Source organism: Sciurus carolinensis, chromosome 1 (assembly GCF_902686445.1).
Source record: "Sciurus carolinensis chromosome 1, mSciCar1.2, whole genome shotgun sequence".
In the NCBI taxonomy this organism is placed as follows: Eukaryota; Metazoa; Chordata; class Mammalia; order Rodentia; family Sciuridae; genus Sciurus; species Sciurus carolinensis.
The window spans coordinates 107,811,104-107,828,448 of NC_062213.1; the positions used below are offsets into that span (position 1 = coordinate 107,811,104).

At 35.9% G+C, this 17,345-nt stretch overlaps 2 protein-coding genes across 4 annotated transcripts in view; both read left to right on the forward strand.

Moving 5' to 3' along the window:
* The window catches only part of Ptpn22 (protein tyrosine phosphatase non-receptor type 22), a 55,869-nt gene extending 44,456 nt beyond the window's left edge, over positions 1 to 11,413 (forward strand). The window contains exons 18-22 of one of the 2 annotated variants that reach the window (XM_047525868.1): positions 992 to 1,072; positions 2,092 to 2,207; positions 4,925 to 4,955; positions 7,942 to 8,019; positions 11,014 to 11,413. In XM_047525868.1, coding sequence (XP_047381824.1) covers positions 992 to 1,072; positions 2,092 to 2,207; positions 4,925 to 4,955; positions 7,942 to 8,019; positions 11,014 to 11,078 — 371 coding nt within the window. In that variant the 3' untranslated portion in view covers positions 11,079 to 11,413. Of the gene's footprint in view, positions 1 to 103; positions 180 to 991; positions 1,073 to 2,091; positions 2,208 to 4,924; positions 4,956 to 7,941; positions 8,020 to 11,013 lie in introns of those variants that run through there. The other variant, XR_007105082.1, reaches the window with a different exon arrangement.
* A 2,025-nt stretch (positions 11,414 to 13,438) lies between these two features.
* Positions 13,439 to 17,345, forward strand: part of Rsbn1 (round spermatid basic protein 1) — a 44,907-nt gene continuing 41,000 nt past the window's right edge. For both annotated transcript variants that reach the window (XM_047563602.1, XM_047563610.1), the window contains exon 1: positions 13,439 to 14,144. In XM_047563602.1, coding sequence (XP_047419558.1) covers positions 13,439 to 14,144 — 706 coding nt within the window. The remainder of the gene's footprint in view (positions 14,145 to 17,345) is intronic.

The following is a 17,345-nucleotide window of genomic DNA, read 5'->3' on the forward strand; positions in this document are numbered from 1 at the left end:
TAGTTTATCAAATATTTATATCAAATATTTATTAAGTGCCTATTGTATGACAATTATTATATGAGGTGCTAGAAATAAGTACTGTGCTTATATATATTACCAGCATCAGAGAAATAAACAAGAAAACTTGCTTAACAGACAAATTCAAAGACCTGAAAACTCCCAGTGACCAATGACAGGTAAAACGATAGTACTTAACTGAACTTTTATTTTCAAAAGGTGTTCACATAATATTAACAATACTTAGCACTGTATAATGAGAAGCTATGTCAATGGAACATCATCTGTATCTTTAGGAGTTTATATCATGGGAAAATAACTTATTTAAAATCCTTTTTATGGAAAATTCTAAATATTTTAAAACTATCATAATAATATTATTACTAATTATTATTATTATTAACGATAATGCCTTTATATTATCTAATATCCAAACTGTCTTCAGTTCTCTCAAATATCTCAAATATCTTTCTATGGTTGATTTATTTGAATCTGGATTCAAACAAAGTCTATACATTGCATTGGATTTATATATTTCCTAAGTCTTTTAAAAATCTTTAACAGTCTTAAAGATTAAAATCTTTAATCTTTTTATATTTTCTCCTGTATTTCTTGAAGAGACTGGAACTAAAGACTACTTAACATTCTGAATTTAACTAAATGTATTTTCATGGTTTTATTTAACATGTTCCTCTATTTCCAGGATTTCCCTGTAAAATAGAAGTTAGGATAGAAGCTTGATTAAATTCAGTTTCAATTTCTCTGGAAGAATTCATATGCAAGTGAGCTATAAGTTTTGATGAATCATAGACATATGGGCTAAAGAGAGAGGAGGACAAAGTTTTTGAGGTTCTGGTCACTGTACAGATAATTTTTTATTTGATGGTTGTAGAGTAAAATTAGTTATAAAAATTATACAAAGCCAAAAAGGTCTTGACTTTAAGACTTTTAAGAGATAGGTTTGTTTTGTTGTATACTTTTATTATTACAGATCTCCATCAAGATTGTTCTCCCCCACCACCTCCACTCCCAGAAAGAACCTTAGAATCCTTCCTTCTTGCTGATGAAGACTGTAAGTCACAATACTTTCTTTTCAAAAAAGTTATAAAAATGAGACTGTTAAAAGGTTAATAAAGCCTGGTGTGGTGGTGTATGCCTGTAATCCCAGTGACTCCCGAGGCTAAGGCAGGAGAATAGAGAATTCAAAGCCAGCCACAGTAACAGAGAAGCACTAAGCAACTCAGTGAGACCCTGTCCCTAAATAAAATAAAATACAAAATAGGGCTGGGGGTGTGGCTCAGTGGTCAAATGTCCCTGAGTTCAGTCCCTGGTACCCACCCTGTTTTAGTCAGCTTTTTGTTGCTGTGACTAAAAGATCCCACCAGAACAATTTTAAAGAAGGAAAAATTGATTTGAGGGCTCATGGTTTCAGAGGTCTTAGTCCACAGAAGGCTGGCTCCATTCCTCAGGGTTCAAGGTGAGGCAGAATATCATGGCAGATGAGTGTGGCAAAGGGAAGCAGCTGGAATCATCAGAAAGCAGAGAGAGACTTCACTTACCAGATACAAATATATATACCCCTAAGCCACGCCCCAATTCCAATCCCTCCAGCCACACCCTCCACTTCACTTACCACTCAGTTAATCCCTATCAGGGGATTAAATCACTGATTGGGTTAAGACTCTTACAACCCAATCATTTCTCCTCTGAACCTTCTTGCATTGTCTCACACGTGAACTTTGGGAAGACACCTCATATCCAAACAATAACACCAAAATAAAGGTTAATAAAGACCCAAGTGGAAAAGAACAAAGAATGATTAAATAAGATAAAAGAATACATATTCTTTTTTTTTTGTAGTGCTGGGTGTGAAATCAGAGGCCTCATGAAGGGTAGGCAAACACTCTACCACTGAGCTAAAAGAACACATTTTCTAAATCGTACAATATGTAGTACAAATAATGCCTTAAAAAGTCAAGAAATACTGAGTATCGCTGAATATATACATTTTATATATATATATATATATATATCCCAAAGGCTTAAAAAACTCTGCAACCAAACATTTTCCCCCTTTTATCTTTGTTCAAGGTATGCAGGCCAAATCTATAGAAATTTGTACTACCAGTTGTCCTGAAACCATGAAAAATTTGACATCTTCAAAACAAACATTGAAGACTCCGGGAAAAAGCTTCACAAGGAGTAAGGTAAAGAAGATGGGAGATTTAGAAAATGGGTACCAGAAGCTTTCCTTACTAAAGGTTTTTCCCTTCCCCAGCATTTGGATGGAAAATTAGATTAAATCTCTATACTAAAACTGTTGATCTCACAATAATCAAAATTAACAGAAACCAAAATGAAGAAAAATGCATTCAGAATTTACTCCTCCCTAAGGCTGTTTAATAAATTTAAAAGATGCTTAATAAAACTACCAACTTGTTTATTCCTGGAACTAGACAAATTGATCCTAAAGTTCATGTGGGTAGAGGAAGAAAAAGCAAGAATAGCCAGAAAACTGCAAATAAGCAAGCAAGGAAATAAATAAACAAATAAATATAATGAAAGGAGAGTAGCCTTACTAGATATTAAAATATTATAAGGTCTCAATAATTAAAATAGGTTGATATTGGTATATGAAAAGACCCACCAACAGAATAGAAGGGGAATAGGTAAAAGTATATGTAGGAATTAGCCTGTGATGAAGGTATATCTCAAGTCAGAGGATAAGGATGGATAGTTTAATTGTAGTTGTATTAAATAAATAACTACCTAGGGGGGAAAAGTAGGATATATAACTTACATCTACACTAGGATAAATTCCAGATTGCTAAAGGATTTAAAAAAAAAACGAGCAAGCAAGCAAACACAAAACTCCCAACTTATAGAAGTACTTAAAAAAATAACTTTGAAAGATTCCTTTATAACCCTGGAGTATGAATGACCTTTATAATGTGACTAATAAACCAGAAGCTTTAAGAAAAAAATACATAAATTCAACCAAATAAAACAGAATATTTTGCATGGTTCCCCCCACCACCACCTGCCAAAATCATCTTAAAAACAAAAGACAAAAAATGAACTGGAGAAAAATATGCTTAAAACTGGCATAAAACCATAAATGAATTTTTTTAAATAGGAAAAGAGCTGCTAGAAATTTACAGAAAATAATAACCCTAAAATAAAAATAGGTAAAAAATACATGTTTGGATATTTCAAAGAAAACAAATGAACATGTTCTGTCTTTTAAACATTTGGTATTCTCAACCTCATCCATAATAAGAGAAAAAAAAATCACAAATGAAAAAACGTTGCTTTCCATCTATTAGAATGCTAATTCCAAAAGTTTGATTATAATCTATGTTGGGAATGCTACAGGGAAATAAGCATAGGCCTACTTTGTTGGTGAGAATGTGAAATGGTACAACTTCTATAGAGAGTAATTAGTAATATCAAAATTACAAATACATATATTTTTTGATATAACAATTTCACTTCTAGGAATTTATTCTACACAAATGCTTGCACACACACAAAATTGCATGTATACCAGGTATTGATTTCAGTATTATAAGAGCAGATAATTGGAAACAACACAAATGTTAATCATTAGGGGAACTTATGATAAATCATAAATTACAGTATATCCATATGATAGAATACTATGCAGCTAAAAAAAAGAATGAGGACTCTCAATGTTTTTATATATATTTACTTTTGCTTAAAAAGGGAAAATGTGATCTATCTGTATATTCATAAGTAACTCTAGAAGGACTTATATAACAAACAAACATGATTATCTATGGAAGTGGGGAGCGTTAGCAACTGGGTAGATGGAGAACAAGAATGGAAGCTTATTTATTTTTTTGTGGAACTTGGGATTAAACCCATGGCCCCTGACATACTAGGCAAGTGCTCCCTCCTCAGATTCTTTTTATTTTGAGATAGGGTCTTGTTAAATTGCCCAGGCTGGCCTCAAACTTGTGACTCTCCTGCCTTGACCTCCTGAGTAACTGGTATTATAGGTGTGTGTTGCCATGCCCAGCCCAAATGGGAGCATTTTCACTAAGATTTTTTTTTTTTTTTTTGGTGGTGCTGGGGATTGAACTCAGGGCCTTGTGCATGCAAGGCAAGCACTCTACCAATTGAGTTATATTCCCAGCTCCCTCACTAAGATTTTTGAATCATAAATTACTTTCTAAAAATCTAAAAATTTACAAAAAATAATTTCTTAATTATCTATTATATGGAAGATTGTAGTTCTCTTAGGTATTAGGAAAATAGATGTCATAAAACACAATTGCCTGCCCTTGAAGAAAGTATGGTTAATCTCTTGGAACAGAATACCTATGTGAGACCTATATGAAAATTATCATGAATAATAAAATAAGAATGGAACAGATTAAAAACATACATGCAGAGGAAATGTAAAGAAATTTAGGTGGGTTCCTGGAAAAGATGCTTCCATAAAGGCGGCTGAGGGCATGGGTTTGCTGAAAGGTGAGAAAAGGAAGTATCATGGTTACAGTATGGGAGTAGGCCTCAGTGAACTGAGTACAAAACATGATTGGCTGGAAAAAATTCTTGACTGGAATGGGAAGGATTATGTATCATTGCTATATGCAGAAGTCATTGTGGGTTCTGGAATGCTCCTAATAAAGGAGAGAAGTGGAAAATTCATTTTTACTCCTGACATTCTAATAGCATTATTTCTAAATATGTGGTCTTATATGGGTGGTAAAAATAGCAAGATAAAACCAAGTGGAGATTTTGCACTGAATTAAAAATAGCAAGATGAAAAACAACTGCATTTTCATGGTCATTTTTAAGGAACTTAGTCCTTTTTACTTAAATTTATATGTCTATCACACTAAAATATTTTCAATTTTACAGGGAAACAAACTAACCTTTTTCTTCACTTTTGTAGAGTTTGAAAATTTTGAGAAACATGAAAAAAAGTAAGTTTCTGTGTACTTATTTTTTAGAATATCTATCATTTACAATTATGCAATTTTCTTTATATTATCTCCTTGTAGAAGAAATGAACACTATCATTCCTAAAGAGCCTCTGCAGGGTCTTATGGATCAGAGCACTCACTCCTACACATTGTACTTTGCTGGGTTCCACAAGGTTAATATTGGACAGGGAGCAAGGGGACTGAATGTTTTTTGTGTATAGACAGAATAATAATTAGTACAATGTTTGTTTGATTGTTTTGGTACCGGGGATTGAACCCAGAGGTGCTTTACCACTGAGCCACATCTCCAGCCCTTTTTATTTTGAGAGAGGGTCTCTCTAAGTTTCTTAAGGCCTTGCTAAGTTGCTGAGGCTGGCTTTGAACTTGTGATCCCCTCCTCAGCCTCCCAAGCTGCTTGGATTATAGGTGAGCACCACTGCACCCAGCAGTACAATGTTTTGTACTTTCTACCCATCTTAAGATGCTGTCATACAAGTATGTCACTTAAAATTCCCAGAAGTCTAACTTTTTTGAAAATAATCACAGCAAAGCATATTGTGAAACAAATGTGTTGATTCAATGAAATAAGCAAAGCATTGACACATTTCTATTTTTATCGAATATTATTAGCAGGAAAAGTCTGTTGCTTACTATTTTCACTATGTTGTAATGAAAATAAAACTCACTCTTGAAACTTTGAGACATTATCTTAGAAATCCTTATTTACAAACATAAAGTACATAAATCATGGTGATATACCTCTTACAAATTTGATCAATTTGGTTAGTCAAGAAGGAATAAACAGTTGATATTATACAAGAGCTACAGGGAGGGACAAAGAACACTGAGAAAACATGATTTATAGTCTAAGTAAGAATGTTTATGGTGGAATGTTACTTTATTCTTCTGAGTTTGTACTAGCTATAGACTACAGAGTGTTGATAGTTTGCTATCATTTGCCATCATACTGGACCTCTAACATGAACTGATTTTTTACCCATGATGGCTAAAGAGTGGTTGTACAATATATCCTCATCATTCAAAAGAGAATGTAAACATTTCAAAAGGAAAATTTGGTAGGAAACAGGGGAAATTAAAGAGCCAAGAGCCAAGAAATTAGTGAATTGAGCCGTCAACCAAAGATGAATTTGATCTGCTTAGCTTATAAAACACCCAATTTTCTTTCTCTAGATCTAACACTGTCTTGGGATATCAAATAAAGAAACTACAGACTCCAGGTAGATTAATGTTGGCACAGCTTCAGGATATGGTGGAACTCTTAGAAGACTAGAACCTAATTTCTCATTCCATAACTCTCAGCTTTGTTTCATTCTGTGATAGCTTTTACCATGTTCTAGGCTTGTGACAGAAAAAAAAAAAAAATAGCTCTTTCCAGGTTGCTTAAGCAACAGTCTGATGACCAGTGCTAATTGGGTCTGATTGTCTTGACTAGGTTCATTTGCCTATTCCTGAATCAGTTCTTACCAGTATATTTAATATTAGGCAAGATAGTATCCTACCTGATATTTAACAGTTGTTACATGTGGACACTGATAAATCAGGAGAGAGAACAGACCTACACATCTGGTATGACCATGCCAATGTACCAAGCACAAAACAATGAAAATCGACCCTAGTTATTAGTCATTTCATTGATCTAAAGGTAGAATCAGTTCACCTATTAACAGAAGAGGGAATGCATGTTGGACAGATAGAATAAAAATAGCTTAAACAAGCCAATATGCAAAATGGCAGTTCCCTCTAATATACATATACAGAATCTTCTTTGCTTCCTTTGTAATAAATCAATATTTCCCTTTGGGACAGGTTTTTTTTTTTTTTTTTCTTTCTAAGGGATGTTTTACATCTCTCATTTTACATCCAAATCTAGAGATTATTGACATCTCCTGATTTTCCTCACCTCATGTCTATTCTTAGTGCCAGTGCTTGGGACATTGTATTAGTTAACTGAATATGAGTGAAATCTACTATGTATTCCAGTAGTTTGTAGTCAAGTATGTCTCAGAAGGGGAAGGTGTTTCTAGAATTGTAATATTATGTATATGCAAACACATGTATGCACTTTTTGCATTGTATTTTGAAGTGTTGAAAATAAAAAAATTAATCTCTCTCCATTTTAGTTCTTTGTCAGAAAGTATATGCAAACCTGAAATTCTTTTTCATTGTAAGTCAGTGAATGTGCAAAATTTTCACTGGATTGTTTTCAAAACTGGGCAGAAACTGATACACGTGCATACTGAAGTTCTGGGAAGATGATTATATTTTTAAGCCTACATAAGTAACTAAAATAGCAAACAAAGCAGAATAACAGTGCTTGTGGAAGACTATGGTCCTAAATTAGAATTATTTATGGTGGGAAAAAAGTAGGTTGGAAAGTGAAGTGAACAGTGAAAAAGATTCCAGGAGAATAGAGGATAATGTTAAGAAAAATCAGACTTGCCATAGATGATTTAATGTGGAGATTTAGGAGTGTATTAAGAGTAGGACAAAACAAGATGGAAGTCCAAAGCCAAAATCTGAATCTCCTAATAAGTTGATTCATTATATATGATGGATCTTATTCATTTGGGAATTTTCCTTAGTATTAGGCTTTACTAAATAACCTTATGCAAAAAACAAAATAAGGGCTGGGGTTGTGGCTCGCGTAGCATGCATGAGGCCCTGGGTTTGATCCGCAGCACCACATAAAAATAAAATAAAGGTATTGTGTCCACCTACAACTAAAACAAAATATTCAAACAAAACAAAAATCACTCTAAAAAAAAAGAAACAAGTCACATAAATGAGATTATAATGTCAAACCATCTCTAAGCATCTATATTTTGTTAACATTTGATGCTGATAAATTTAGCAGTGCTGGTTACTCTGGAGAAAATGTTTAATCTCAACAATTATGTACTTTTGATAAATAGTAATCTGAGTCTATCTTCAGTTTTTCCCTTATGTTTTTTTCTTTTCATTACAGACATCTGTAGTTCTTCCCCCGCAAGCAAGCCTGCAGAATCTGTTCAGCCAAATAACTCGAGTTCCTTTCTGAATTTTGGTATGTGCTATTTTATGGCAGAGTTTTAAAAAATAATGTAAATTATTCATTTATACCATGAGACAACTTTAAATATGATGTAAGGTTACATGCATAATCTCAGGTACATTTTTTTACTTTGGTGCTCAGAATTGAACCTAGGGCTTCACATATGCTAGGCAAGCACTCTACTACTGAGCTACACCATCAGCCCTTAGCTACCTCCTAATATCTCATATAGGACTGAATTGTCTAGCATATGTGGAAAATAAAGCTAGGCAACCAAAACCAAATTATTATGCCAGCATGCAGTAATTGAACATGACTAGCTAAATGAATAAACTGAGATGCTGTAATAATCCTGCTTAAAAGCAAAGTTATAAAAAATGTGCAAGTGATAAAAAGAACAGCAGTTGCTACTGTCTAATCATATAACTTATTCAACAGTAGATGAAGCACAATTCTGACAGTTTCAAGGAAGTGCTTGACCATTTGACCCTGAGTATAAGTAAAAACTTAAAATGATGATTTTATATTATTTTAAGCATTGCATTATTCTATATGATATTTATGATACCATGTAAAGTAGCATCAGGTATAACTTTTCTAAGTATAGCAATTAATGTAGGATATTACTACTAAAATCATTATTAACCAAAAAGCAGACACCTGAAAGGATCTGGGAGATACCAGAAGTTCCTGGAACCACATTTTGAGAACTGCTACTGTTCAATGGTACTGTCCTTACCTGTATGGTCAAAATTTGGTTGCTACCACATTCAGATTTCAGGTGGAAGGAAGAGAGAAAAACATGAGAAGATGTGGTTTCTTCTTCCTCTTCTGGTCTTAAGACACTGGCCTACATTCCCTGTCAGCTTACATTCCCTTGAAGAGAACTTAGATGTGATATAACTAAATTATGAGAGACTGGCAAATATTAATATTTCTGAGCAGATATGTACAATGTAATTTTATTTCTGAGGAAGAAGCAGAGAAAGATTTTGGTGCAGAAGCAGCAATCTCCATGCCTAGGTTATGGTCCCTATCGCAGAGAAAATATTTAATTAGAATCTCTGGAGCTACTTCTTTGGCTTTTAAATTTTGTCTGGTTTAAATATTATACTTTTAAAAGAGTATGGTTGTACAAAATAATTGTTAAAAACATTCATTTAGAATATTGAATAAATTATGGAAAAAGCACTAAACCTTGCCCAAGACACAAATGTTTTCTGCTTCTTTGTCTATAAATCAGTGAAACCACTTGAGTAACTCAAGGTCCACCTAACTTTACAACAGTCTATTGTATGAGGATAAAAGATTAGAGTGCAACCTCCACATTGCTTCTTCTCAAATATGCCTAGATTTGAACAATTTACCTACTTGAAAAGCAGCACTTATTTTTTCATTGCTCCCTTTTATAAAGAAGGCAATAAAAATTGTAAGGATATGTTACTCAAAGTTGTGGTTTATTTCTCTTGAATTGACATGTAGGGAAAAAAAAGCCTTCTCAACACTATTGAGAATTGATCAGTGAGACAATTATTTATAATAATAAATATACATATCCATCCCTGAAGTTTAAGATATTTGAAGTGGTCAGGAAACACCTTTTTTTTTGGGAGAGGGTCATGTACCAGGAATTGATCTTAGGGGCACTTGGCCACTGAGCCACATCCCCAGCCCTTTTTTTTGATTTTATTTAGAGACAGAGTCTCACTGAGTTGCTTAGCACCTCACTTTTGCTGAGGCTGGCTTTGAACTCTCCATCCTAAGCCACTGGGATTACAGGCATGGGCCTCTACACAGGCAAACATGTCCTTTTATTCCCAACCCACTTGGGTTACAGTTGAGATTATCTGTACACATGAGATGATTTTGACTATTATGTGCAGCTACTTAACCTGAATTATTTGTTTTGTTATCACTCAGAGTAAAATGTACAAGTAGTAGACTGATACCCCTCCCCCAATATTTTAAATCACTGCTAATATAATTTTAGTGGTTTCCTCTTTTTTTTTTTTTAATCTTCTTTTTTCCCTCCCTACTCTTCTACTCTTCCATTTCTGATATAGTTTTTGTTTTTTTTTTCCCTGTAGGTTTAGGTTTAGGTAACTTATGAGTGGTTACTAAGTAAGAATGATGAAATTAAAAGTTTAGGAATATCTGAATTTTCCATTCATTTTCAATTTAAGCACCTAAAGTTGCTAATTGCTAAGATGCCTTGAAAATATACCACTATCAAAGAAAAGACATATATTGCAAGTGATAAAGAACCAATGTCATGAACGTGCAAATCTTTTGAAAGCACCAAGAAATAGCCTTCGTTCTGTTTTTCAACTTTGTAAACAGTGTATTATAATACTGGAATTTGTTGCTACATATTTGTATAGTATACAATATAACAATATAGTTTGATTAGTTCCATTCCCTAGTACTCTCCCTTTCCTTTCTCTCCTTCCTCAAAAGGTTAGATTTTTTGAAAGATTTTTCTCATCCTCCTTCTTTGTGGTGGTAGGGGGTATGAGTTTGAGGAAGAAAGATAAATTAAAATGATTAATTACTAATACTAGTGTTTAGTTTTGTGAAATCAAAATTTCTCAGTTTTGTGATGATTGGTTAGATAAATGATATTATGCACTGAATTATCAAAAGCTATTATAACCAATGTTCTTCATTCAATTATTACCATTATTAAATTTACATATTAAATGTGCCCTACACATTTAAAATATTAACATTTGGATTGCATTGTGGATTGTCTAGCATATAACAAGGCCCTGGGTTCAAATCCTAGCACCACAAAAATAAAATAAAAATTTAAAAAAGTATTGTATTATTATCATTTAAGCTTTAGTTACTATAATGCTATTATAATCTATCATGAAATTGTTCAAAGATGCTGTCACACCCTTTGAAAATAATCCATGTACTTGCACATAATACATTCTAAAATCCAAATATTCACCTCTCTATAAAAAAAAATCTATTTTCATTCAATTTTATTTTTGTTTCCAGGTTTTGCAAATCGTTTTTCAAAGCCCAAAGGACCAAGAAACCCACCATCAACTTGGAACCTTTAATAAACTGAATTTATAATATAGACTACATCTGTAATAAAACTACTGGAATACACTAGCTAAAATAAATGTTCAATATTTATAATATCAACAATGAAGACATGCTAATGTGTTAGTAGTTTTTAACAGAAAAGCAATAGGCAAAAAAATGTCAGCAATTTGTATTTTCATATCTTACATTGGATTGGAAACTGCAAATAAAATTTTGTGATTTGAGCTTATGTAGAGAATGCTATATGAGAAATTTTAAAATTGATTTGTTTTTCTTTTTGGAAGTTGTTCTATTTTATTTTTCTAGATAAATGCACATTTTTTGTTTGTCTTGGGTTTTCTTTTCTTTTTCTTTTTTCTTTTATTTTATTTTTTGGTACTGGGGATTGAACTCATGGGTGCTTAAACACTGAGCCACATCCCCAAACCTTTTTATATTTTATTTAGAGACAGAGTCTGCTTACTTGCCCAGGGCCTCACTAAATTTCTGAGTCTGGCTTTGAATTCTTGATCCTCCTGCCTCCAGAGGCTGAGCCTCCAGAGCCACTGGGATTACAGGCATGTACCATCAAGCCTGACTGTTTTGGGTTTTGCTATGTTGCTCAGACTCCTGGACTCAAGTGATCTTCCCACCCAACTCTCCAGTGCTGTGTCTATAGGTACACACCATCTTGCCTAGCATAAATGTAAATTTAAGAGGTTGTAAGAATTAAAGTTTTATCTGTCAGAGTTTAGTATAAAAAAAAGTTTTAAAAAATCATCTTACAATTGCAGTACAAAATTACTGCTTGTAACAATAACTGTTTTCCGGGAGTTATTTTTACTTAAATGGATTATACTTCACACATCTTCCCAATTATTGTGGGAAACCAGAGTAGTAAGAAAAGAAGCTGTATTTAAGAGAATAAAATGTGCAAATAATGATAATAATTTTTAATAGTAACAAGATGTTCTACTACATTGGGGTAAATTTTAACCAAAGTTACTCAATTCACAATCCTAGAAAAGTTATCAGTGAAATAGCTATCTTTTGTTAATACCTTCATATAAAATGTCCTATACAAACATTTGCAATTTATATCCAACCAAAGGTATAGTTTAAAATAAATTTTGGTATAAACATGGATTTGTCTTAAGAAAATGTGTTATTTCGAATCTAATTTTTGTAGCAAATAAGTTAGTGGATCATTATTATTACAAAGGAGTCCTCTTACTTTCCCTAATGACTTCACCTCTTATTTTAAAAAAGTTTGTAACATTTAGAAACAGTATTACATATCATTCATCGGGAAAGCTAATCATAGAGCAAGCTGAACGATACATTGTTACCTGTGTATTGTAGTACAATGTACCCAATAGGTACAAAATAAACTTTTTTGTTTTTAAACTAACTCCAATGCATTAGTATTCATTTAGCTGAAGTAAAAATTTTCCAGGAATTAGTGATATCAAACTACAGTAATTTTATCTGCTGGGTACATCACTGCAACCAATAATGTCCTTGCCAAAGACCACGTACATTAAAAGAATCTTAGGCAAAAGCCAAAGTGATGAGTTTCTAACTGAATTTCTGAGCAACAATCGCCCCTTGGTGAACAGCGACGATATTTGGAGGGTTCTCAGGTAGACACTTTTCTCAAATTTATGCAACTTAATACTTAGAACTTGAAAAGAAAATCTTGTTAAAATTTTCTAATTTCCACCTAGTTTTTTTTTTTTTTTTTTTTTTTTCATATTTGTAGGGGTACATTCAAAATAAATGCAGGACTCTACCTTTCCCGCATTCGCGGGGCTGCGGCTGGTGGCGAGGCGGTCTTGCACCTGCCTTCGTACGCCAGTAGTAGTAACCAAAGCAAGGCCCCTGAAAATGCTTCCGAACATTTCCGACTCGCAGTCCTTTTACATTTGGTAACAAAATTGCCGTAATTTTACATATTGCTAACTCCTCTTTTCCCCTTTATTTAATCGTTTTGTCAAGGGTAAAAGGCCAGAGATTCTTTTACCTCACAAAGGTTATCAAAGAAATGTGAAAATTTTAAAAGTCACTATGGAGACCACCTACTCCGTATAAAATGACGAAAGGGACAGGAAAACGATAATGTGAACGCGCCGCTAGACTGAAAGCCACTAACATTGTTTGGGCCGTTAAGGCGGTTGGCGGCAACTCGCCGGCCGGCGACGGTTGCGTCGCAGCCCGAAGCGTGACTCGGCGCACGCTCCCTCTCGGCTCCTCCACTCACAGAGCCGGGGACGCGGCGCGGGGCGCGGCGGAACTACCGCTCCCGCGAGGCTTTGCGCGGCCCAGGGCGCTTTACAATAGAAGCTCGGTTGGAGAGGCCTGCGGAGAAGCGCTGGGAACTGCTGCTTCCGGCATGTTCAGCTCCTCACGAAGAACGGCAGACAAGTGGAGGGCGGGGGAGAGACTCCAATGCCCAGCGGGCCGTGCGCGGGCGGCGCTTGCGCGATGCACGGACGGGGGGGCTGTCGGGCCATTTAAATGTGTGTTTGTGGGTGAAATGGCTGCGCAGGTCGGAGCAGTGCGCGTAGTACGGGCGGTGGCGGCGCAGGAGGAGCCGGACAAAGAGGGAAAGGAGAAACCCCATGCTGGGGTCTCGCCGCGGGGAGTAAAGCGGCAGCGCCGGGCAAGCAGTGGGGGGTCTCAGGAGAAGCGGGGGCGGCCGAGCCAGGACCCCCCTCTCGCTCCCCCTCACCGGCGCCGTCGCAGCCGCCAACATCCCGGGCCGCTGCCGCCAACGAATGCTGCCCCAACTGTCCAGGGCCCTGTTGAGCCTCTGCTCCTGCCGCCTCCGCCGCCACCTTCGCTTGCTCCGGCCGGGCCCGCTGTCGCTGCCCCACTCCCAGCCCCAGGCACCTCGGCCCTCTTCACCTTCTCGCCCCTGACGGTGAGCGCGGCCGGGCCCAAGCATAAGGGCCACAAGGAGAGGCACAAGCACCATCACCACCGCGGCGCCGATGGTGACCCCAGCTCCTGCGTTCCTGGCGATCTCAAGCACAAGGACAAGCAGGAAAACGGCGAAAGGACTGGAGGGGTGCCTTTGATCAAGGCCCCCAAGAGAGGTGAGAGCAGGCGAACTGCCCGAGCTGAGGCTCTAGGTCCCTCGTTTCCGATATCCCGCCCCTTTAGGATTGAAAGACGCCAAATCCCTGCTTCCCTCCTGCTGCTCTTCTCCCCTGAGCCCACTGGGGTGGACTCTGGACTTCAGGCCGTGGACACAGTTTGACCTACTTGAGGCTTTTCGCTCCGAGGCCGAGCTGTCAGTTACCAGCCCCCTTCGCAGTCCCCCGGAGCCTCGCAACGTTTGTTTTCAAATTCCGCAGGGTTTCCGCGCCGCGCTGTTTCTTGGCGTTGGATTAATAGGTGGGAAACTAAAAACTGCCTTTCTGAAGTAAAGGCTTGTCGCTAAAAATCCCTTCTCCCTGTTTTCCTTCCTGGAAATCTTTGGTTTTTACTACCCCCTGCTCCATAATATTCTCGGGTCTGGTTCGGGACTTTAATGAGTTTGATTTCTTACAGAGGTTACACAACTCACTGGTTGCCGTAATTTTTGCAAGGTTAAAAACAAAACAAAACATGGCTTCTTCTTCTTCTTCTTTTTTTTTTTGTTTGTTTGTTTTTGTTTTTTGGAAGTAAAAATTCTTTAAACTTTTTTTATTGGCCGTTTGAATTCTTAGAATAGGGACGGGGGAAAGATTTTCTCTCCTTTTTGATCCTAGGGAATAGGACCAACAAAACCTCTGAAAAGAGGAAAGTGTGTAATGGATGGAGGGGGGAAGAATTGCAGTTGCATTTTATTCTGTGTAGCACAATTTGAGAATGTGTGTGTAATTCCAATAATCCTCAGGAATATTTAACCCAGAAAATATAGAGTTATTTAAGTAAGTGTGTGTTCTAGATAAATTCGGTTGGTCAAAATTAGTGTTTTCCTTTTCCTAATTACCTGTAGCATTTATTTTTGTTCTTTGTGGAAGAAATGAGGTGTGCTTTTAATTGTGCCGTTTGTTTGTACTTTGTGTATGACTATATAATTTGTTGTATCTCCTCAAGAAAATTTTAAGATACTTCTGTGTGTCTTACTACTGGGCCAGTTTGGTTATTAGATATTATTGAGCCATTTTTCAGTATAAAATTTTGGAAGTCTTGCATTCTTTCCACATATTTGCTTAACTGAGCTAACCAGTTTTTTTGTGTGCTACTTCCAAATACTGTGGTTAGGTATAAATGATTATTCAATAAGGATTTATTGACTAGAATTAAATCTTCCTTTTGTGGTATCCAGATTTCATCTTCAGGAATAGAACTTGTGGTAAGTTGACAGGAGTGCCAGTTTCCACCACCAATATGCAAGGATCTTTTATTTTTATCTTTATTTCCCACCTTTGTGTGTATGTGTGTGTTTATCCATACAAAGCAAGAAGGAATCTTAGCAATTATTTGTTCTAAATTTGTGTTGTATAAGAAACCAAGACCCAAAACAGTGAAGAGAATCATCTACTTAAGTCACAGTTAATTAGTACCAAGTGTAAAAATTTTTTAAAAATTAAAAAAAATCAATCATTTGCTTAATAGACAGTAGAACCCACACTCCTGAATCTTAGTTCTAGCTTCATTGCCAAGCTGCTTGATTTTACTTTCTCTTATACCTTTTTTCCCACTCCTTTGCTTATCTTTTCCCTGTGCCTTGACATTAATAGTGGCAGTACCTGACTTTAAACAAGGATGTCTGACCTAACCCCCTTTTATGGTTGCAATGACGTCGATCTCCTGTGAACATTGCACATACCCTGTGCTCTTTAAAAAAAGCAAACCAAGTCTCTAATCTAGTACTAATGAATAGAACTTTCTCAGATGATGGAAATGTTCTCTATCTGTACTGTTCAATTTGATAACCATGTGTGACTCTTGAGCAGACTTGAAATATGGCTAGTGTGTCTGAGAAACTGAATTTTTAATTTTATTTAATTCTAATCTTAAAATTGGCCACATTTGGCTAGTCGTTTCCTCATTGGATAATACAGCTCTCAACACTGTAGTTTGCCAATATGTAAGAAGAGGGATGGGTTATTTTTTTGACTGAGTGGGAAAGACTATACTGTAAGTACTCTAAATACCTGGTGTTTTAAAAGTGCTGAAAACTGTATTTGAACTGAGGGATAAAACAAACTGGTTTGATGTCATTTAGTTCAAACTTGTGCACAGAGTTTGGTACTCCCCCCATATGTTTATTTTGGTTACCCTTGTATACAGGAAGCATGCCTCTAGAGTTAATCTGAATTTCATTCTGGCTCTTACCACTTACAATGTGACCATGAGCAGATTGCTTTAACCTCTTTTTGACCTCAGTTTTCCCATCTATAAGTGGAGTTGTGGCATTTCATTTATAAGGTTGTTATATGGATTAAATGGGGTAGGGTAGAAAGCACTAAAAATAGTGTGTGGCTCATGGTAGGCACCTATTCAAAACTGACTTTTATTATTTGTAATGTTTGGTCCTTGAAGCAACTCTAAGATTAATAAGGAGAGTGGGTAGACACTTGTTCCTTCAAAGCTATGTCTTCCTTTTGCTTATCATCAGATTTTTAGAAAGTATTTTAACTTTTTACTTTGAGATAATTATAGACTCACAGGAAATTGCAAAAATAGTAGAGAGAGGTCCTTACCTTTTACCAGTTTCCTCCAATGGTTACATCTTACATAACTATTGTATAATACCAACATCAGGAAGTTGACATTGGTACAATGTGTAGTGCTGTGCATTTTTATCATGTGTAGATTAGTGTATCTGCCACTGTAGTCAGGATACAAAAATATTCCATCTCCAAAAAGATTCCCTTTGTGCTATACCTCTGTAATTTTAGGCACTCCCTCTGTCTCCCCTCCCTAACCCCTAACAATCGTTAATCTGTTCTCCATCCTTATAATTTTGTCATTGAGAACATTATATAAATGGAATCATACAGTATAATAATCTTGAGATTCAGCATAACCTGAGATCCATTTGGGTGGTATATGTATCAATAGTGTTCTGCTTTTCTTGCTAAATAGTATTCCACAGTATGGATGGTAAATGTTTCCCCTATTGAACCATTTACCAACTGAAGGACATTTTGATTGTTTCTAGTTTTTGGCTCTTTTGAATAAAACACCTACAAACAGTTATGTTCAGATTTTTGCATGAACGTACATTTTCATTTCTCGGGGGATTGTAATTGCTAGGTCATATTGTAAGTTTTAAGGTTTTTTTCTTTTTTCAAACATAC